Below are 21,853 nucleotides of genomic sequence, written 5' to 3'. Positions count from 1 at the left end.
GAGCAACAGAAGAGAAATATCTAATATCTGAAGTCTTCAGATCATATCGAAGTTATTTTCCTCTGTCCTCTGACCTTAAGTCTGCAGGACGAAAGTTGTGGCTTTCAGTTATGCCTTGAGCAATTTTCACCATTAAGTGACCCAATAGTTCCTTTCAGTGACAATGTTCTGATACAGAAATAGTAAGGACTTTGGAAGGTCGGTCATTAAACGTAGAGGAACAGTAAAGTTTTATACTGGAAAATACCAAGAAATCTCCTGTTTGTTCAGACATCTATCCCAAATCAAACATTCCTAGTAGCTACCCTTGATAGTTGTGAAAGTGGAAAAACTGCACTATTACCGATGTCAACAGATGACAAATGAGAGTCTTAAATGGAGGTCCTGCAACTTATCTCAGTCCCAGCATGGTTTCTACAATGGAAACTAGGATTGTAAGTGACTTTGTGGATCTGTATGTTGACACAAAATAGTATCTTGCACACCCGCAGGCTCTCGGCACGGGTTCCCACTGACCTAAACCAGCAGAGTCAGACATTTTCCAGTGAAATCCCCTTGTCAAAGTAGGGAGTTTGCCACTTGAAAAAATGGAAAAGAAAAAAAAAAAAAAAAAGAAAAAAACAAGAGGAAGTCCAGAATAGCATTTCTGTCCCAAATCTTTAACTGTCTCAGAGCAAAATAAAGGCCTGCCCAGAAGGTAAGAATAGTTTCCTTTTTTTTCCTCTATCCCTGCAAATTACTTCCTGCCTACTTCAAGTGAGATATGCATCTGCGAAACCAAGAATCACTAAGAGAGCAGAGGAACTTTCATTTAATTATTCTCAGATGGGAAGAAACAGCAGAGGAGAGTTTTCAGCCTAGTTTTAAACACACTACCCATTTGGGGGCAGGGGCTACCCAAACACAAGGCCACGCATGCAGTTGAGATGGAGGTGTCACAAAAAGAAAAAAAAATAGAATCCTTGTTTAAAGGATTGTAAACTAACCAGGAATTGTGGTGAGAATACAGATTTAATAAAACTTTGCAGCATGTTTAGCCGGGACTTTCTGTGCCTCTGCTCAGACGAGAGGGTGTTTCACACTGACACTTATTCAAACATGATTGCTCAGGCCAGAATTTTTAAAGCACCAGAGCAATAAATTTGTTCAGGAAAAGTGTGGGAGTCCAACGGAAGTTGATGAAATGTCAATTTTGATCATTGTACGATTAATCATTGATATATGTTGATGCCGCAGGGAAGTCCTACACAGGATAGTAGCACCTATTTATTTGCAATACAAGTATGAAGCCCTGTAGACCCCCACAGATGCATTCAGGCACTGATAGCCCGTTAGAAACACGAGCGCACGTTTGAGAGGAAGTAAATGTTTTCCGCTTCGTGATACTTGAAGGTACCTAGCTGTTCCAACATCTCCCAAGTGATGTCAAAAACAAACCCGTCAAGTAGAGTAAGATCAGGGACTCTCTGAAAGAGCTCTGTTTGAAAAATAGGAAAAAAAGGCTCGTTCTCTCTGTAACACAGAAACGCATATGGTAAGGATCAATATCCATGTGCCAGAAAGGAGAGAAACAGACAGAACGTGACAGAGAACCACCACTATTTTGGAGGAGAAACCAGTATGTGAAGACCTGGAAATTTTTTGTCTGGACAGATTTAAAGGAAGAAGGCTGTGGTTTTGTTGGTGTAATTGTTTATGGTTAGTAAGAGACCTAAAGCTCTGCACCTAGACTTTGGAAGACTGAAAACATAGTAAGGAAAATATGGAAAACCGTGTGAGGGATCAAAGAAGGGCATTTAGTAACTGAGAGCAAAACACACCAGTGGCCCAAAGTGAAGATGGGGAGTGTCAGTCACCTCCCATTTCAAAGTGTAGAGGGCAATGGACAGAACAGGCGTTTTGAACAGCAGAAAAGAGCTGAGACAGGTGTAAAGCCGGGTCCAAGCATAGATGCTGGAGATGATAATTCCCGGATCAAGGTCTCACCTAAAAACAAAATGTAACCAGCCAAAGAAAGGAGAATCTACAGGTTTCTGCACTTACTAATTATCGTCCGTATTAATTACTTGCCAAGCGAAGGCAGAAAGAGACTTGATGATGTCAATTTGTGAAGATCAGCTCTCTGACATGAGTTTTATTGTAAAGAGTAACACATAAAGAAGTGGCTTGCGGTACACATTCCGGGGAAAGCAGGGGCAATGGAATCACTATTCGCTCGCCACAGTTCATCCCAGATCCATAGTACTAGCACCGTTCTTCCCTTTCTTGTTCTAGAGATCGCAATAACTTGCAGCAAGTTCTGTTGGCAAGGAAAGTTTGTGCACCGTATGGTAAAAAATAATCTAGAGATAAAAGTTCACGGCGCTTAACTCGCCTCAAAATCATTTTAAACACAACCCATTAGAAAACTGTTAGTTTGAAATTGTTTATGTGATCTCTCAAGGCTTTTAAAATATGATAACCATCACACTTTACACCTCTCGGAAAGGTTAGTTTAATCGTAGATCACATAAAATTGGTTTCCACAAATGCATAATGGTTCATGTGTCACACTCAAACTAAATGGTTTTTTAAATGGAGCCGAAATTATTTTGATGTGTACACATTCCCAAATTTTTTTTCCTACAACCTTTCCTAAACCAGCCCCCATCAGGAGCTGTTCCCTTAAAGTCTCATTAATAATTCAGATATTCTGATGACTTTAAAAGATCTATGGAATCAAGGCCTGCCCCCCCCCCCCCCACCCCCCCCCCTTTTTTTTTAGCTCCCTGACAAAAAGATAAATGAATGTAGAAAGAAGCAGTAGGAGTCTGGCAAGCTGTAGATCATCTCCGAACAGATTGTAACTTTATCATTGTGTCAGGAAGAATAATTTAAAGCACTTAATCAGTTAGCTTCAGTGTGCGGGATGTAACATTATGAATTCCTATCGTCCAATCTGTTCAAATCAAAGGGAACTTAATTTTAATAGGTAAGAGAGAGAGAGATGGGAGAAGAAACAACATCCCGACTCAGGCAACTGTAAGCAGGCAGGAAAACATGTACCCTAATCTGAAGTGAGTGGGATAGTGTAGAAAGAAGAAAAATCTAGTTTTGAGTATAGGAATAGAAATGCAGCAAATCTGCCTGCCCTCAATAAACAACCCCTAATAATTGATATAACTTCTTTCTCTAATTTTTTTTTTTTTATTGTTATAATAGCATAAGCACAGGTGACAAATATATCAGTAAAAAAGAGGGATTAAGCCCTCATGAGTTTGGGGTTTGGTGCTTGCATTGCAAGTAGACACCTTAAATACGCAGGAGGTTTCATTGCCTAAATTTCATATTCACCAGAGTGACTGAGAAAGTCAGTAAGTCGGTAAATCCATGCAGCTCTTCAGAGCCCTGACCTTTGAAGCTAGTCGCTTATTTTTAATGCATCTGCGCTCAGATGGTTGTCCCTCACTCTTCCCGGTCTTCCTATTTCTGTTCTTGGCCTCACCTCCCAAGCTTTTGTGCTTGGTCTGAGGTGGATTTAGTTGTGTGCGTGTGTTGTTGCGTTCGGTTTGGTTGTTGTCATTTTGTGTTTCGTTTGTAAATGAGCACCCCACCCATTCCCGCCCCGATTCCAGCCAGGATACAGCAGCATTTCAGGGGTAAGCAGAAGTGCTAGTTTGTATCATACGGTGAGAAAGCAAGGCCTCCAAAGCTATTTGGGTTCCCCATTGGGATGAGCAGCAGTGTATAAATGTAAGCGCAGCAGCTCTGTGGTGGCTCACGTTAAACATGGCATGCAGCAATGGAAACGCCACCGCTGCAGAATCGCATCTGTAGAACCACGTGAGCTCATTGCTCTGCACACCCACCTCTGGAAATGAGGGACAGAGAGAGGTGGGAGAGTGGAGAGCCTCCTCACAAATCCGTGTCAAAGCACAAGCATGCAAGGACTGTAAGCCACAAAAAGAGGAGCCATTTCCAAGTCCTTGTATGGAGCTATCCTGCCAAGTTCCTTATCTGTCAGTTAGAAATTATACCAGTACTTGCTCTCTGAAGTGCATAAGAAAATCATGGTGATTTTGTTTTTTTCCGCTGTGAATTTTGAGAAGTTTTTGTCCACACCTGCTTATGAACAATGCAGGACAGCAGCCGCAAGCCTAAGCAGTGAGGTTGTAGCTGCAGTATTACAGCCTCTCAGCAGCCACCCTCCCTCCCACATTGCTCCCAGCCCACCCCAGATCAGTATCGTAAAATTCCTCCTATGATCAGGCTCTGCCGAAAGATATGAAAGAAGCAGGGTCCCCTCTGATATTCCTGTAAGGACGTTCTCACTTCCTTTGCCTTGCTGTCACGCATCACTACCAATCCATTCAGGCGTGACACCCCACTACAGTCTCCCGCAGCATCAGGTAGGTCACACACCATCCCAGACCCAAGGGACTGGCAGCCGGGCGGCTGAGTCACAGCCATCCCTGGCAGGATTGTGTCCCTCTGGCCACAAGAGCTGTGGGACACCCTGCGGGTCTTCATTGTGCATGAGAGCGAGCACCTGCAGCTGAAACAGTTCAGAGACGTCTTTGACTTTTGGGGTACTTCTCTGTATAGGACTCACATGCTCTTTCCTACATCACCCTTACTCCATCCGCTCTCCCTGGCTTCTCAGTGTAACCCTTTATTTTTAGCATTAGTTCAAAAAAGGGATCAGATGACGTTCACCTGAGCATGAAAAAAATAAGTACAAAAGCTGTCACGTCCAACAAACAAACTGCCAGGTTTTTTTTAACTTCTATCAAATATGCCAACACGTCATGTTCCATCTATAAAAAGTATTTTCAGAGGCATTAATCTAATGCACTGTACCACTAGTAATTAGTCAAAGTCACCTTCTATTGATTGCCCTTTCTCTATAGACTTTACTGACTGCTACCCCCTCCCCTTGTTATGGTGTCTGTGTGTCTGTGTGCTTCACTAATGAGAAATTCTCATTTTCCCTCCTTATTCTGTCTCTACCCACTTTGCTCCCTAGCAGAAAAGAAATGGTTTACAGATGAGCCGGATAATGCCTATCCCAGAAACATTCAAATCAAGCCCATGAGCACTCACATGGCCAATCAGATCAATCAATACAAATCCACAAGCAGCTTGATACCACCGATCAGAGAAGTTGAAGACGAATGTTGACTCCTTCAAGGCCAGAACTAATTTTTTAAAGCCCGACAAACTTCATGAACGGTGACGTGACATTTATTCCTCTTACATGCCGAACCACTGACGGAGAAGTTACGAAGGGCAAGCGTAATGGGGAAACAAAGTAGACAGATCTTTGTTTGTCTGCCTTTAATATTGCTTCCATGTATTTTGGAAACTTTCAGTTTTAAATGAACATAATCAGAACTAGTCATGTATAGCCTCTAGCAGTTTAAATTATATTTCTTTATTAGGAAAAATATATATTTTTTTCTTTTTTTCTTCATTGTAAAGTATTTTCCCTTTCAAAAACTGCAGATGTGGCCGGACTCCTAAGACAGGAAATAATAATCAAAAACACCACACCCCAGTCTTTGGCCTAAAGGAGGATGATGGTCACAGTTATAAGGCTATATAATCCAGGGAGACAAAAGAGATATTTACAAAAAGGAAATAAGTGAAGGCCCAACTTGTATTGTAGTAAACCCCAAAAAAAAGGAAGGGAAAAAAAAAAAAAAAAAAAAAAGAAGAAAAAAAGAACAGTCCACAACATGTTTCTTTACGGAAGGATGTGTATTTTGCTCAGCATTGACACCAGCTCTTAATAAACTGAACCTATTTATTTTCAAAGGTGAAAGTCATATTTTTGTACACATAACACTCTTGAGACATTATTGGTTTTATTACCATATGCAACTCACCCTCGTTGCCAGTGACATGCAAGTCCAACCACCCCACGCACTGTAGTGCCCCAGCAGAAGCCCCGCATCCTCAATAGCCCTCCGCGATGTCAAGTGTACTGTGGAACATCACCACCACAAGCCGAGGGACACGTAGGCAGGGCGCTCACAGGCAGCACTTGTTATAAATGGCAACCCCGGCATCAGCAGAGGCTTATTCCAGACAATTCCTTCTTTGCCACGCATTACAGCAGTGCGAGCTGGAGCGCCTAAACAGTGCGTGAACTCATAAGCCATAAGCTTTCTCATCCACCATATTCTGTTGGTTTCTTACCTCTGAAGTGCTGATGGGTCCGCATCAGTCTTGCGTATCCGACCCAAATTCTTCCTGATCTGCAGCAAGCTTTAGCCCCAGACCTGTGGTGATAGCCCAAGCCTCTGTGAAGGGCATTGAATTGCCTTTGCTGAGCGCTGATCAGGATAAAAACCCGTGGCTTTGCCTCAGCTTGACAACATGTCAATGCACTGTTGTCAGTGATGTGCTGTACCAAGTGACATCACAGTTTGGCACTGTCTTTTTTTCCCCGTTATGTATCTATTTTAGTTTGCTTTGTGGGGACACCACACTTAAAAGTACGGCAATAACCAAATCAAAGTAAAAATAATGAATGTATTTATTCTACCTTACAAAAGGCCATCGACAGGTGCCTTTTGTGTAAGCCAACAAGCTTTCTAGCCAGCAGACAGAAAAGTGGTCTCATATCTGTGCTGCAGTATCTATTCACCCAAGCATTTGGTGGTCTAAATGATTCAGTAAACCTATCTATCTCAAAGTAGCAACATCAGATACAATTGTGTGAATAAAAAAAATAAATGAAAAGGCTGTGTTACTAAGGAATAAAACAAAAACATAGGAGCCAGCAAGTAGGAAAGGCAGCTTTTCATGGTGCAAGATAACCGTAGGCTCTGTAATTCCGCAGAATTGTGAAATACCGCAATAAAACATACCATGCTACTTTTATCATTAGAGAAATATCCGTGAATCAACCTGATACAAAGCAGATTAATATGTTGTCAAAACAATGATGTCCACTATGTAATCCAACATTTAAGCTAAGCTCTCTCGGCCTCGATGTTTGTCCACTGGCTGCGGTACAAATGTAACCATACTACCACCTAATAGGCTTTATGCTGGAGTGACTTCTTGGACTGCGACTACTTTGTTGTTACATTTTGTAGAATAGGTATTTAAAGAAAATAACAGGAAATGTTATGCGGTATATGTAGAATTGGATCGTTTAAAATATTTCAATCTCCTGCAAAGAAACGAAACAGTTTAAGCAGTTTCTCGTTACTATTTAGACCATGTTTATCTCATTTCACAGTCCCAGAACAGAAGATGATTTGGGCGAGTTCTTCCAATCTATGCCACTCGAGCTAACGACATGTTATAATCTGCATCCAGTTTCTGCAGTGGATCGTGTTAGGCCTTTTCATTGAAGTCAGCGCTCCTTTTTCATTTATGAACTGCTTTCATGCTAACCTCAGTGGAAAAAGCCAGTCCCGCGTACAGGAGAAATCTCGAAAACGGTGTTGGACCTCACCAAGTGCACATTAATTGTCTTCTTCTAAGACTGGTGTGTAAGCTATGGGCATAGCAAATTACACCTGTGCACATGGTGCCAGTTCTGAGCATCCTTCCTTCAGAATAGAGTACTCAAAGTATAAAACACACTAACGAATCAAACACAACAGTCCTACATCGTTAAGGTTTGTGTGTCTGTCCTGGGTAACCGTCACACACTGAAATGCCAAGCTGCCAACTGTACACAGGTAAAGGACAAGCTCTGATCACTCTCGCAGATAGGTCTGTATATAAGGGTAGGAAAATAGATCAATAAACGAGAGACAAGCAGGTATAATTGTGCTGTTTGGACTTCCCAGTTATAGAAAACCTAAGAGAAATCAAAAATACTTTCTTGCTCTTCTTCTCAGTGATCAAAGGCTCAGGACTGGCTTCTAGCAATTAGATGGAGGAGTATGTAGCAAGCCTCTCAGAGATCTTTGACCTCAACCATTAATCGCCACAGTAAGGTCAGCACTAAGGTTTGGATATGCTATGTGGCATCACAGCGAGGGGCTGGGAAAGCCACCTAAGGACAGCTGATGGGCAATATGAGGACTGAAGGAGAAATGAAATTTTGAGGTTCCTGAAGAAATCCTACCCCTCTCTCAAAAGAGAAGGAAAAAATGGAATTTGTGCTTTCGCAGGAGTTGCATGCACGATCAATCAAGGCTAAACAGGCTTTGGTGTAAATCAGGTGGTGGATACCATGTGTGTGTTTTCACATGTGTGAATGCACACACACACATATATGTGGATACAGATACATGTATATGGGGCGTGTGTAAGTATTGGGTGCAGGTCAGAACCACCACCAAAGGATGACAGTTTTGAATTTTTTTTTTTTTTTTGGGGGGTGGGGGAGAGATGGGGTGAAGACGTACACAAAGAGAAAGGGCATATATTACCCAAGGGCTAACACATAGAGGAAATGTATCTACTGGTCTCACATGGTCTGAACACGGAGAAGCCACTCTAGGTGGCTAGCTGCATGCCGGCCGTATGCTTACATTGTGCTGTCAGCCCTATGTCCCACATGCACATGGTGGCATGCTCGCACAGTGCCTGCAAGCCAGCTGGTCTCTGTCTAGTGGGCAGTATTTTAACTCAGCCCCTGAATCGCACCAGCACCAAAGTGAAAGGACAAAATTGCCTGCTGCCCCGGCATCGGACAGGGTGTGCCTGGGCAGAGCACTGTGCACAGCCCCCTGACAGCCACGCTCAGCACAAGTTAATGCGGAAAGAGGATAGTCTGAGCCTAAATGCAATGGTTAAGGCCTCAATGTGACTGTTTCAGTGGTGCATGTAAGGCAATGGGCACACAATATATTGTTTGGTAGGGAGAAAATTAGAAAAAAAAAGGCAACCACAAACAGCTTCTCGAATACTGCAAAGACTGTCTAAAAATGCCATCCGTGTTGACAACTCTTGCGTGTTGAACTCAGCATCTGTGGTTAAACAGCAGGTGCATGTGTGGCTCAAAGTACAAGCCTCTTGGTTGGGGACATGGTCACTTAAGCAGCACTACAGGTTCATGAACAAGGTTATTACTCCACCTATGGCACACAGCGACCCTAGCAGCCCCAAAGACAGGCGCGTGAGGACAGGGAACAAGCAAGAGCACGGCAGGGACATCCAGGTTCTCGTACAAATGTCAGTGTGTAACTATTTCCCATGTGTGTATGAAGGGAAACTCAGCAATACTTATACAAGGTGAAGACGGTAAAAATGACTGTAATGAGGACCCTGTGTAGCCTTATCGAGCCACACAGATGTCTAGTCACTGGGTCTTCAGAAGCCTACAGGCTGTTGTAGCAGCTGTGGATGTACAGGAAGCCACATTTAGACACAGTAAAGAATATTTTTTTACTATTTTTCACTTGTAAAGGAAAAGCAACCCAATGAGTCAGATCGCATGCACAGGGAAAGGCGTAATTGTCCTCGGCCAAATATAGAAAATGGGAAAAGGGGTTGACACTGAATATGCAACGGGATACTAGAACAATGGTGTCTAAAGCCTTTTTTTACAGGTCGACGGGTAGCAAGAGGAGACTCCATTGGTGTTTGTTTGTTGTGTGGTCTGGTTTTGATTTTCGTTTTGCCAACACAAGGAGTATTTGCACATCCTGAAGTCTTTATAGAGTAGGAGAAGGAAAGAAAAATGTATTCAAACGCAGAGGATTATTTTTGGCGGTTCTGTTTGGGTGTGAGCTAAGTCTAGAAAGTACCACAGTAACCGGATGCGTAAACGGATGCATGATGGAAGCAGTAATGTAAAAATCCTACATGTCTGTCCTCACTGCCCGGTCACTTGCCATTTAATCCATAAACCTGTTAACAACTTCCCCGGGACAGCCGACTCACACGGACTCAGAAAAAACAGAGCAGGCATTCACATGTTCTCATCGCAAAGCATGTTCCTAAAGGCTGCTGCAGAGCAATGTATTTGAAATGAGAGCATACCAAGGATGGGGTGTGGGGAAAAATTCATGGGGAAAGCTGTTATCGTTATGAATTTCCTCAGCCTCAAAGGAAGCATGTGTCCCACCTTCCATTTCTAGTTCAAAATCTGTTTAAAAAAAGCCATCAAGCACGCAAAAGGGGAAGAGCAGGACAAAGCGAAGACAGAAATCCTTTCCTTGTGTCACGAGGGCCTGGGAACATCAGCCACGGTCAATGGCAGATGTAGAAGAAAAAAAAAAAAAGAGAGAGAAAAAAAAAGAGAAAAAAAAAAAAACAGGTGAAAGAAGAGGTCTGTGTATTCCCTTATTTGTTGTCCTCTCCCCGCCATCCGAACCACCATTGACCACAACATCTGAACATGAATTTTATTTCATGTAGATTCCAAAGGTGCTTTACCAATCCCATGCCTGGCAGACTGTTTTGTTTTTAATTTCATTATATATGTAGATGTCATTTATAGATCCGGTAATATTCAGTTAGCAGGCATACTATCTGTAGCGTTTTTGTAGTGAGCTGTAGCTGTCGGTACAGCCCCCATCCAAAACAAAGAAAGGAATCAAGAAGCCACTCAGCTGTGGCCACCATTTGTGACAGTACTGAGGCCTACACTGGGGTCAAGTCTGCCTCAGCACTTATCAAAGCTATATTTATGCAACCAGTGTAGCTATCCTGCACAGAGAAATATTCTCTGCTATAGAACATGCAGCCATAGTGAAACTAAGTAGTCTCTAATGTTCAGTAGTCTATAGAACCAAGTAAATTCTACTGAAATCAATAGATTTCTATGCTGCCAGTATAACGTCTCTGTTTTATCTAATGCTGTACTACTGGTAACTGTCAAAATGAGAAGGGGGAAGGGGAGGAAAGAAAATGTGAGAAGCACTTGTGTATCACTTTGGGTCTAAATAACAGCAATAGCTAACTTCTTATGAATCTGAAAGACGATAATGCTGCATCCAATTAGAATCTCAGTGAGGTTAAGGGAAAGCTTCCTTCTGCCTCAATCAATGCAATTTAAAGGAGAGCTTTATAACCTAAAAACAACAGCAATGATATATAGGCAGCTGAGTTCACGTAATAGGAAAAGAGATTTTTTTTCAGAAATCAAAAATGGGGCATACGAGCATTGTGTTGACTAGACAATTACAAAAAGGAGCCATGCAAAAAGGTCAGCAGAAGTTACACCAAGTAGCCGTTCAAGAGTGCCGCTACTGTGACGGTATATCTCGGGACACACATGCCTAGCCAATGCAAAGAATGTCACGTCAGTTTAGGGAAAAAAAGAAAAAAAGAAAAAGTAAGAAAAAAAAGGAAAAAGCAAAAGAAAAGTCAGTGATAGAACATGAACTTTTGCATTTCTGGAGAGGTCATGGCTAATTTTTTTTTCCTTTCCTCAGAAAAATAAATAAGTAGACAAAAATAAAAATAAAAATAAAAAGAGGCCAAGAAACCACACACAAAGTCATGTATACAGCATATTTTGATGCTACACCTGTCTATGTAGTTGTAGGTTGGTGTGGGCTTGGGGAAAAAGTACACTGAGAAGCAGCTATCAACTTACAAGGAGGTTCATGGAGAAAAAGGAGTATGACTTCATCATTTTACATTTTAACGTGAAGGATTGGCGAGAGAACAAATGGTGGTGCTCAGAAATGATCTACCTGACTTTATCACATGTAATAATTATGGAAAAATATATTGTCCTGTAAAAAGGGTTTGTACATAACTTGTACATGGTTTCATTTTGTATTTTTCTCAGATTAAAATTTATGTATTTGTGTTCTAAAACAAGGAGAGATTTCTCTGTTTGTGTGTTGCATCTTCTTTGAGACAGGCCGTGTCCCAAAATATTGTCTAACTTGTAACACCAAGTCACAAATAAGACTGTAGTTGTGAAACCAGCGCTATTAATACATTGAACTAAGAGGAACACAGGCGCCTAATGCCCTCGCGTGTTTTCCTGGACCAGCCATTGTCTAATAATAATTCATATCAGCCAATGCGGAAGGTCCCGCGAGAGCTGTAAGCAAATAAGTCTGCTGTAACAACTACTGTCACCCTAGCACCAGTTACGTAGTTCTAGTCACGACTGTCATAATTCTGGCACAATTCAGTTACTTTCAGCGGCTGAACACAGCATCTCCTGACAACCTCAGCTCCGATTGCTCAGGTTAAGATGGACCCAAAACTTTGCCGGAGGATTCTGATTTCGTATCATAAAAGTACGTAAAAACCAATGGCAAAATTTGCATTATGCTTTCTCTATTGCAGACAAGGAACCAGGTATAATCCTATGTCCAGATATGTGTCCATGAATTATATTAAGAAGACCGAGAATCCCTTTGGAGTCTATAAGATTACCTACACGTGTTTGGGATTCTGCTAATTAAAATAACTGTGTCATCAAAGCTGACATCAGTAGTTTTCAGTACCGGGGCATTGTATTGGTAAGGAACCGCAGTACGATAGACCCTGTCTGCTATAAAACCATGGAGAGGAAAGATGGAGGGTAGAGCACTGCAAGCAGTTAGTTTGGTTCCGACTGGGAGATGAACAATACGAAAAAGCTGGGACTGAACGTCAGCACTGGCGTCAGATGCAATCCAGGCAAATAACAGAGTGCCCCAGGGAAAAAGCAATGCTCAATAGTACCTGTGCAGAACTCTGCAGAACTGTGCAACAATGTGGTTTGGTACCACCCTCAGGGTAGCTAACTGGTTCCGACTTCCCTGAGTGCACCTCAAAGCCATCCTTAAATAATCTCACTGGGGAAAGGAGGCCAAACTGTGCCATAAAAACTGAAATTTCTGTGCGTAAAACAGTGTGATGGATGAGTGCCTAAATGTTAGTAAATCTGCACAGAGACATATACTGAGATGATAGATACTGTAGCTGGTCATACCAGACCTCATACCCTGTCGTGGTCAGGCACTAACTAGTAAGGCTGACTGCTAGAAGTACTGAAGGAGAATGAGAACAAGGGAGTGAGGGACTGGCTCAGTAGTCACCGTGAATGGGTATCTGTTGTGAGATGGGAAAATAAGGGTCAATGCAGGTGTAATGTGACGCCTGGTCCCCGCACAAGCATCTGGCACAAAGGAGATACTTGTCCAGGTGTAGTTGTCTGTGAATATATGTAGATGCATGTGTATATGTACATATGTGCAGTCTAAAGGTAGAGGATGTTCAGGCCTGTTTCTAAGTACCGAGGACATGGCAATTAAAGACCCTAATTAAAAAGTGAGTCCAGAGCTAATGAACAGCTGTAGTGCCTCATAGCAGTCCCAGCTTTCAACTGCGTGAGCCTGTTGTTTGTGACAGTGGCAGTGAAACAGTGCTCAGGTAGTGACAGAAGTACTGACAAAAATCTGGTGAAAGTATGCACTGGTCCCCTGAGATTACCAATAGTATTCTTTGCTAGACCAAGAGTGCTGCCTTCCTAACATTTGACCCTCTCTCCCCCTGAATACTGATAATCCTTAGGCGTAGTCAGGAAAAGAAGTCAAGTAAAAATGAGAAATGGGATTCCTGTCACCAGACCGTGCCTGTGGAACATGCGTGGGCAAGGTACGTGCAGGTTGTTGTCCTTTAACCTCCCCTTTAGTCACGCATGGTCTTGTGAGAAGTAGCGCTGTCAGGTCATGCCATCGCAGTACTGCCTGCTGTACAGCACTGAAACAGAGCACATCACAGAGCGGTGGCACCTGGTGTCCTGTACGGTACACAGTAAGAGAGTGGCAGAAATTGCAAGGCCAGATAGATGTATACAGGATCGGGTCATCTTTCCACTTTCTTAAGCACCAGGAGAATGGACTGATACATGGTATTATATATGTGTGTATTTTTATATATATGTACATATATACACGCTTGCATATGTATACACGCAGACATAGAGATGGCGGGCACCGCCTTTTTTCAAGCACCGAGGCCCCCAGAAGCAGCCGGGAGAGCCGCCGGGCCCCGCACGCCTCGCGAGGGCCGCTGACGACGCGTGGGCGCCGGCGCGCGTGCACAAAGGCGGGCCTTAGGGAGCGCGGAGGGCGGGGCCGGCAGAGGGACAGGACGCGGCAGTTCGCGCGGCGGGCGGGAGCGGCGCTCTCTGGAGGCGGCCTCGTCCGACGGTGGCGGCGACCCCCTCGTAGAGAGCCCAGCGAGGGTCCCGACCCGGCGGAACGCCGCGGCGTCGGCGTCTCCAGGGGCCTCTCCCACGGACTCGCTCTCGCGGTCTCAGCCCCCGAGCCGGACGGAGGAGCCGTGGCCCCCCGGGGGCAGATGCCTACGTGCAGACACAGCCCTTGAGGACCGAAAGAGCTTCCTGGCCCCGAGTTGTGGGGAGCTCCACATTCCCGAGGTCCCCCGGGGGCCCCAGGGCCGAATTGGGCATTGTGGGTGCAAGCATGTCCTGGTGGGTACAGTTTTTGAGCAAGTGGCCATGTGGTGAGAGGAGCTCTACAGGCTGTGAAGCACCTGGCGATCCAAATGAGAGACATGGCACTGGCACCCGCACCAGTTGAGCCGTAGTCCTGCCTTACATCCTCTCAGGAGACTGGTGAGGGAGCCTCCAACCCTGCATTGGTGTGATCAATGGACTCCCAAGACGAGGGAGGCTGGACCCTCATCTTTGCTCAGAGCAGACAGAGGAACCTCCCCCTGGCCCCTGAGTTGCCCCTACACGCTAAACATGATGCTCTGGGGCTCATACAAGTCAGGGATAATAACACCAATAGGGACTTCCTGGTTTAGTTCCTCCACACAACTACCACCCGTTCCTACTCTTTCATTTAGAGAGAACTGGGGTCAGTACAAGGAAACTACACCGCATCAAAGGGGACTTTCAGTCCCTTGGAAAGATGTTGAACAGACCAGGCACCCAGGTATGGTTCTCCTTGATCCTCCCTGTCAAGAGACTGTCACCCAGGGAAGAGGCAATGTGCAGATCAGGTGAAAGATCAGCTGCACAGCTGGTGCCATTCTTGGGGCTTCGGGTGCTACGATCTCTGACGCTTTCCTGAGAGGCCGGGAATGCTGACGCTGGATGGGCCCCACCTGACCAAGTGGGACGAGAGCCTGCATGTCTGCTGGGAAAGCTACACGGCAGACAGCAAGCACTCCGGGAGATTCCTGGAGTGCGCTGGGAACAAGACCTACTCCCTCCTCCAGGTATTAGCCAAGCCAAGCAGAGGAGAGGCATTTCTGGACCTGGTTCTCACCACTGTGGATGACCTCGAGACACACATTAGGATTGGAGGCAGTCTGCATTGCAGGGACCTCGCCCTGGTTGACTTTGTGATCTCAGGGGATGTGAGCCTGTTAAAGACCAAGGTCAGGACCCTCACCTTTAGGGGAGCACACTTACTTCCAGTTATTCTCCCCATTAGTGGAGGAGAGTCCATGGGACACAGTGTCCTTGGGGACAGAGGATCTGATCGGAGCTGGCAACTCCTTGGAGATGCTTTTCTGAGAGCAAGCACCAGAGCTCTCCATTCCCATATCCAATAAATCAGACAGGGAGGGTAGGAAACTGATACGGCTGGCCGATGCCCTCCCAGTCAACCTTAGACAAAAGAAGGAAGGACCTGCACAGACAGTGGAAACGGCTGTGTGCCCAGGGACGAGTACAAAACCGCTGTCGGGACATGCAGGACATGCATAGATGGGATCAGTAGAGCCAAGGCACTGACATACCTAACTGTGGTGAGGGATGCAAAAACAAACAAACAAAAGGGATTCCACAGGTACACTGGCCAGAAAAGTAAACGACTACAGAGAGGAGTGTACTGCCTCTAACAAATGTGGTTGGAGGTTTGGTAATGACAGGAAGGGAGAAGGCTGAGGTACTTCACGGCTACTTCTTTGCCACAATCTTCACTGGCACTCAGGCTGCCCACATCACTCCTGTTCCCAAAAATCTAGGCACAGCTTGAGGGAGCAGAGTCCCTCCCACTGTAGGCAAAGAGCAATTCAGGACCTTCTGGTGCAACTGAACAGCTATAAGTAAGTCTATAGGGCCCGGTGACATACACATCAGGGTTCTGAGGGAACTTGCTGATAAAGCAGCCACACCACTCTCCATCAATCATTCATCATATTTGAAAAGAAAGAAAGAAGTCACGGCAGTCAGGCAAAGTCCCTGGTGACTGGAAAACAGCACACAACATCACTCCCATTTCTCAAAAGGGTAGAAAGGAGGACCTGGAGAACTACAGACCAGGAAGCTAAGCCTCTGTGCCTGGGAAGATCATGGACCCGATCCTGGAAGCCTTTTTAGGGCACTTGCAAGACCAGGAGGTGATACAAGATATAGCTGGCATGGCTTCACCAAGGGCAAATCATGCCTGGCCTACTTGCTGGCCTTCTGTGATGGAGTGACCACATTTAAGTAAGCAAGTAAAAGTAAGCAAGCAAGCAAGTTGACTTAGGAAGACCGAATGATGTAATCTACCTGGACTTCTGTACAGCTTCTGACACAGTCCCACATGACATCCTGATTTCTACCTTGGAGAGATGATTGATCAATAGATATGGATTTGAAGGGTGGACCATTCTGTGGGTAAGGAATTGGTTTGATGGACGCACCCAGAGAGTAGTAGTCAATGGCTCCACATCTGGGTGGAGGCCGGTGACAAGTGGTGGCCCTCAAGGGCCTGTCTTGGCACTGGTGCTTTTCAATATCTTCATCTATGACGTAGATGATAGGATTAGGTAAGTAAGTAAGTGCACCACCAGCAAGTTTGCAGATGACACCAAGCTGAGTGAGTGATGCCGTTGACAGAAGGAAGGGATGCCATCCACAGGGATGTGGATAAGCTTGAGAGGTAGGCCTTTGTGAACCAATTGAGGTTCGACAAGTCCAAGTGCAGGCTGCTGGACCTGGGACGGGGCAATCCTGGGCATGAGTACAGACTGGAAGAAGAACCTCCTGAGAGCAGCACTGTGGAGAGGGATTCCGGGGTTCTGGAGGATGAGAGGCTCAACATGAGCCAGCAGTGTGCACTTGTGGCCCCGAAGGCCAATGGTATCCTGGGCTGCATCAAGAAAGTGGCTGGCAGGTCAAGGAAGCCGATCATCCCCCCGTGCTCTGCCTTCATGAGGCCCCACTTCCTTGGAGTACTGGGTCTGGGTCTGGGACCCCCGGCAGAAGAAGGGTGCAGACCTGTTGGAACAGGTCCGGAGAAGGGCCCCGAGGATGATCAGAAGGCTGGAGCACCTCTCCTACGAAGAGAGGCCGAGAGAGCTGGGGATGTACAGGCTGGAGAAGAGCAGGCTCTGTGGAGACTTCACTGCTGCCTTTCACTAATTACAGGGTTCTTATAAAAAGGACAGGGATGGACTCTTTCTTTACTCATGTAGACAACAACAGGACAAGGGGGAATGGTTTTAAACTGCAGGAGGGGAGATTTGGATTGCATGGGGGGAAGACTACCTTTACTCAGGCTGGTGAGGAACTGGAATGGGATGCCCAGACAGGTTGTGGACGCCCCATCCCTGGTGGTGTTCCAGGCCAGGCTGGATGGGGCCCTGGCAAACCTGATCTAGCAGGTGGCATCCCTGCCTGTGTTGGCAGGGGGTTGTTCCCAGATGATGTTTAAGGTCCCTTCCGACCCAAGTCGCTCTATTCTTCTATGAAAAATGCACTACTTTGTGGATCGATCAACAATTCCTGCAGCTTTGAGGTCTAAACATCACTACAATTTCTTATATTACAGAGCATATAAAAATAGTACTGTGAAAAGTACTACTAGACATTATAATAGATACTCCTCACTCTCCCAGCTACTGCGCAACGGCGGCTGGTAGAGTGAGGAGTGAGAACCAGCCCTGCAGACCCCAGGATCAGTGCAGAGGGAGGGCGGGAGGTGGGGCAGGACACCCAGCAGCCTGTGGAGAGGCCCCCAGTGGAGCGGGATTTCCCCCTGCGGCCTGTGGGTCCTGCAGCAGAGCGGATCTCCATGCTGCGGCCTGCGGAGGAGCCCCTGGCAGAGCTGGTGGATCTGGCCTGGAGAAGGCTGAGGCCAGCGGAGAGCCCCTCTGGGAGCAGGCCCTGGGCCTGCTACTATCCAGTTACTATCCCTGTTGAGTGATCAAAGGGAGACGATCATCTAGCAAGTGATAGTTCCCTGTCTATCCTCTGTCACTTAGCTGCCTTTCTTGTTTCTCAGAAGGGACTCCGGTTCTGATGTCGGTGCTATTTTTCAGCTGAAACTGTACTGCCTTATGCTGGCTCTCCTATTGATCCATGGAATCGGTTGCTCCGAGTTAGTATTTGGACTTACTTTGTTTCATGTACTGGCTATGCATGACCTTTACTTTTTTATATAACAAGTAAGTTTGCAAGGCTTCTGAAAGACCTTCCGAAGAGGTGTGATGTATTTAAGAAATTCCAGCTATGAAAGACAGTAGGGAAAGGGGTGAACAAATAACAATATCCAAACACAGTAAATTGGAAAGTAACCTAGGCAGATTTGATCCGCAAAGAATTTGTGTGGTCCTGGTTAGTTCAGAAAACACTTAACTTTAATTACGTATCCGTGAGGACTCATGGTATGTAGTGTTTCTGCAGTTATGCCAGGTCCTTCACGTGATTTCTGGCTCTGGTACGTGACTGACCTCTTTAAAAAAACACTCCTTCCCTCTGTTTCCAGCCTCCGCCCCACTGCATAGCCTAAAAACACACATTATTCCAACTTCTTTTTGGACTATCCCTTATGCCAAACTTTTCATCTGCCTCTGAGTGTGGTTGGCCTGTTTCTACTTTCTTGTTGATTTCCTGCAACGAGATGCTAGCGTCCAGTAACCAGGCACTCAGTCTCTGTCAAAAGATCTTATGATCAGTGGGAGAGCGAGTTCAGAGCGTCCCGGTGGATGTGTCTGCGAGAGACAAACTCTCCAGAGCACTTTTTTTTTTTCCCCCTTTACTTAGTTCCCACTTTCTCTTTCCACTTGGAAGAAGAAATCGTTATTTCCAACGTCTTTGCCTTCTTAGACTCTCCACAGAGGACTGCAAATCCAATCACATAAAAGATTTGTAAAATAACCTCTTAGGTTTGAGATTTCGCATTGTTGAGAAACTGTAAACAGATTTGTGGGTGTTTTTTTTTTCAGTGTACTCATTTTAGTGTTATCCAGCACACAGTTCTAGTTTGACGTTACTTAAAGTACAATATATGTTTTGAAATGTGTTTACTTCAGGCAACAGTGCAAAACAAATCACTAACTGTTGGTTTCAGCATAAATCAAAGACTTTGCACGTAGGATGCGTAATCTGTGTGTACGGGCTGAGTTTGGTGCCTCCCGGCCTTCCCCCACCCTGAACTTACAGCTTGAATGCAAAGCTTTCTTAAAAGCCAGCATTGTATCCGTTTAACGTCTGCAACTGAAGGAAACAGGACCGGTTCCTTGGCGGATACCTTTGGTAATATCAGCTAAGGCCAAGAAAGGTGATGATTTGTTCATACATATTTTCCTGCCGAGGAAGGAATTGCTTCGAAGATAAATTTTCCTTACGATAGACTTTCTGAGGTGTGCCGTAAAATTCATTTCCAATCCCCCACCACGCGTGATTAGCCACCTCTGTTCTGTCTTTTCATAACACACTAACTTCACCGCTTCTTCTGCGATGTTATGGTCCATACTGCACACTTGTATCCTTCATTCATCCTGCATATAAGCGTACATGCAAAGGAGAAATAGAAAACTGCAAAAGACAGGGGAACATAGAGAACACAAAGTCATCGGGCTAGGCTACCGTGTAGTCTCATGCTCTGTTGAATGGCTTTCTGAGAAACAGAATTTGACAGATTCTATTCTAATTATTAAACGACTCCTGGACTGAACTAGGGAACCTGCAACGAGACAAAGAATTGATGCTTAGGTGTGGAGACAATTATAGCTAGGAAGGTTTAATAGAGGATGGGATTTGGAGCCGCATAGATTTTGGTAGTCGGGTAACTAGGCTGTTTGTGTGGACGGTACGCGTGACAAAGAAACCCCTTTAAAATCGCTGATTGATTCGGCATTCCCCCTTTCCCTACAGTGTTGGATCGGTTTCTGCGAGGATACATTGTTTCGTAACTTTAGGTTCTGCAGATGCTTTCTCGTGCTTGGACTCTGTCCAAAGATTTTGCAGGGAAGATCATAGTTCCGAGCGATGACACTTCCCACAGTCATTCAAATCAATTTGCTGTAGCTGGACTTTCAAGAAACAGTTCTGTTAATGCAACCTTGAATGACTGCAGAGAGTTTTTTAGGGAAATCAGCAGGCGGGGCCTTGTAATGCTTCTTTGATGTCTCAAATCTCGGTGAAAAGCGAGCGCTCTGCCCAGATTGAAACCTACTGCCTACTGCGTGCAGAAGCTTTAAGGATTATTGTCCCTTCTCACTTACATCCTTTCTTCAAGTCATTTCTCATTCTCATGTCCTTTGCTTGCAAGAGGCAAGTCAAAACTGTCTATAACACAGATGTGAAAATCTATACTTGTTATAAACTATGCTTTATATTAATCTTTATTAGGAAATTCCAAGATACACCTAGAGGTCCATTTCAGAAGGCAAAGGGTCGTGATATGCCGTGCCTACCTACTGCATGCTTTCCTAATGCAAATAATGCTACATTCTAGTAGCTAAACATTCTCGGTTTTGTCCCCTAAAATGCTTAACAGTACATTGTATGTCATGCTGTTTATTACTTGTATTATTTTCGACTCCTAAGATACTCTTGAGGAATACAGATCAGAGAAACCCTCTACAAACAAGCATCTTTTACGCCTCAAGCTACAGCAGATATGAGTCCTGGAAGACATGGATATAAACTTTATTCCCATTGTCCCTCTAAAACGTTGTGGTGCGCTGCACAGTGACCACCAGAGAGTTTATATGTGGCCCAAGCTGCGGTGCGGTTTCCTCCTCCCATCCGAAAAAAGCCCACAAGCTGTAAAAGTGTTTGCACTCACAATGACGGCTGTATCCACGGTACAATTTGCATAGTTATCAGCTAATTATTTTTTTCGGTTCTATAGGGTCTCTCATAATCAGGTTCATGCTGTTGGAGGCTGTGGGATCCACTCATCGTCCTCCTGCAATTCTCTCGTTACTACACCTCTGACCTACGGGCCTGTTCGTATCGGGACAGACTCTCCCGCCGGTTATATCTCCTGTCCCCTGATAATAAATGCTGCAAAGACATAATTATAAGGACTAGACTGAGGCCATTAATTTAGAGCAAAAATAATAGTCTGTTAGACTTTGATTATTTTAACCCCCCAGACTGAGTAGCACAATCCTGGTAAAACTCACGTTGCTGGAAACTGACCCGTTGCTTTCTCCAAATCTTGCACAGCACGCTCCAAAGCTGTTTGCTTTCCATGATCTTTACAGTTTTCTCCTTTCATATTATCTCATTTTCATAATATCTCTCAACATATTTGTTCTGTTGCTCTACGACCACCGTCTTCATTATTTCATTTGTTTTTTGTTTGTTTGCTTAGTCAGAAAAGAAACATCTGATGATGAATTATGGACCTTTTGTCTTGCCCTTTCACCCTAAACGCTTAGGTATGTAACTTTGTTTACCTTTTTCTTGATCACACGGTTGACTTAAGGGATTCTTTCGCTTTCTGCTGTCCCCTTTTCCCCATCGGAGACACATCAGCGTCCAAGGAAATGAGTCAATATAAACACATTCCAGAGGGAATTTATCTTCTCTACATGCTTCCCCTTGTTTGAAGCTTTCGCTTTTGGGTGGAGGCCCACGATATCACTCTACTTAGGTGTAGTTCTCAACCCGTGGAGCTTGGCTGAAGCAACAAATCAGTATCGGATGTCTAATGTAAAAGTAACAATGAAATTTCATTGCCTGCGACCTGCTGCTATTTATATGTATAAGGTAGATCTCGTATGTTTGGCAGATTAAAATAAAAAA

The 21,853-nt window shown here is 44.7% G+C and overlaps 2 protein-coding genes across 13 annotated transcripts in view; one reads left to right on the top strand and one right to left on the bottom strand.

Annotated features, from left to right (window-relative positions):
• The window catches only part of KCNMA1 (potassium calcium-activated channel subfamily M alpha 1), a 472,598-nt gene extending 466,802 nt beyond the window's left edge, over positions 1-5,796 (top strand). For 5 of the 8 annotated variants that reach the window (XM_083843583.1, XM_083843575.1, XM_083843591.1 and 2 more), the window contains one exon: positions 5,006-5,796. In XM_083843583.1, coding sequence (XP_083699709.1) covers positions 5,006-5,160 — 155 coding nt within the window. In that variant the 3' untranslated portion in view covers positions 5,161-5,796. The remainder of the gene's footprint in view (positions 1-5,005) is intronic. The other 3 variants (XM_083843584.1, XM_083843582.1, XM_083843577.1) reach the window with 1 other exon arrangement.
• Positions 5,797-10,185: 4,389 nt separating this feature from the next.
• The window catches only part of LOC310902285 (uncharacterized protein), an 85,794-nt gene continuing 74,126 nt past the window's right edge, over positions 10,186-21,853 (bottom strand). For 4 of the 5 annotated variants that reach the window (XM_083843593.1, XM_083843594.1, XM_083843596.1 and 1 more), the window contains one exon: positions 10,186-21,755. In XM_083843593.1, the coding sequence (XP_083699719.1) occupies positions 13,413-14,426 (1,014 nt within the window). In that variant the 5' untranslated portion in view covers positions 14,427-21,755 and the 3' untranslated portion in view covers positions 10,186-13,412. The remainder of the gene's footprint in view (positions 21,756-21,853) is intronic. The other variant, XM_083843597.1, reaches the window with a different exon arrangement.

This window comes from Anser anser, assembly GCF_964211835.1.
Source record: "Anser anser genome assembly, chromosome: 7".
Taxonomy (NCBI): Eukaryota; Metazoa; Chordata; class Aves; order Anseriformes; family Anatidae; genus Anser; species Anser anser.
This window is presented reverse-complemented; position numbering and strand designations above follow the sequence as displayed.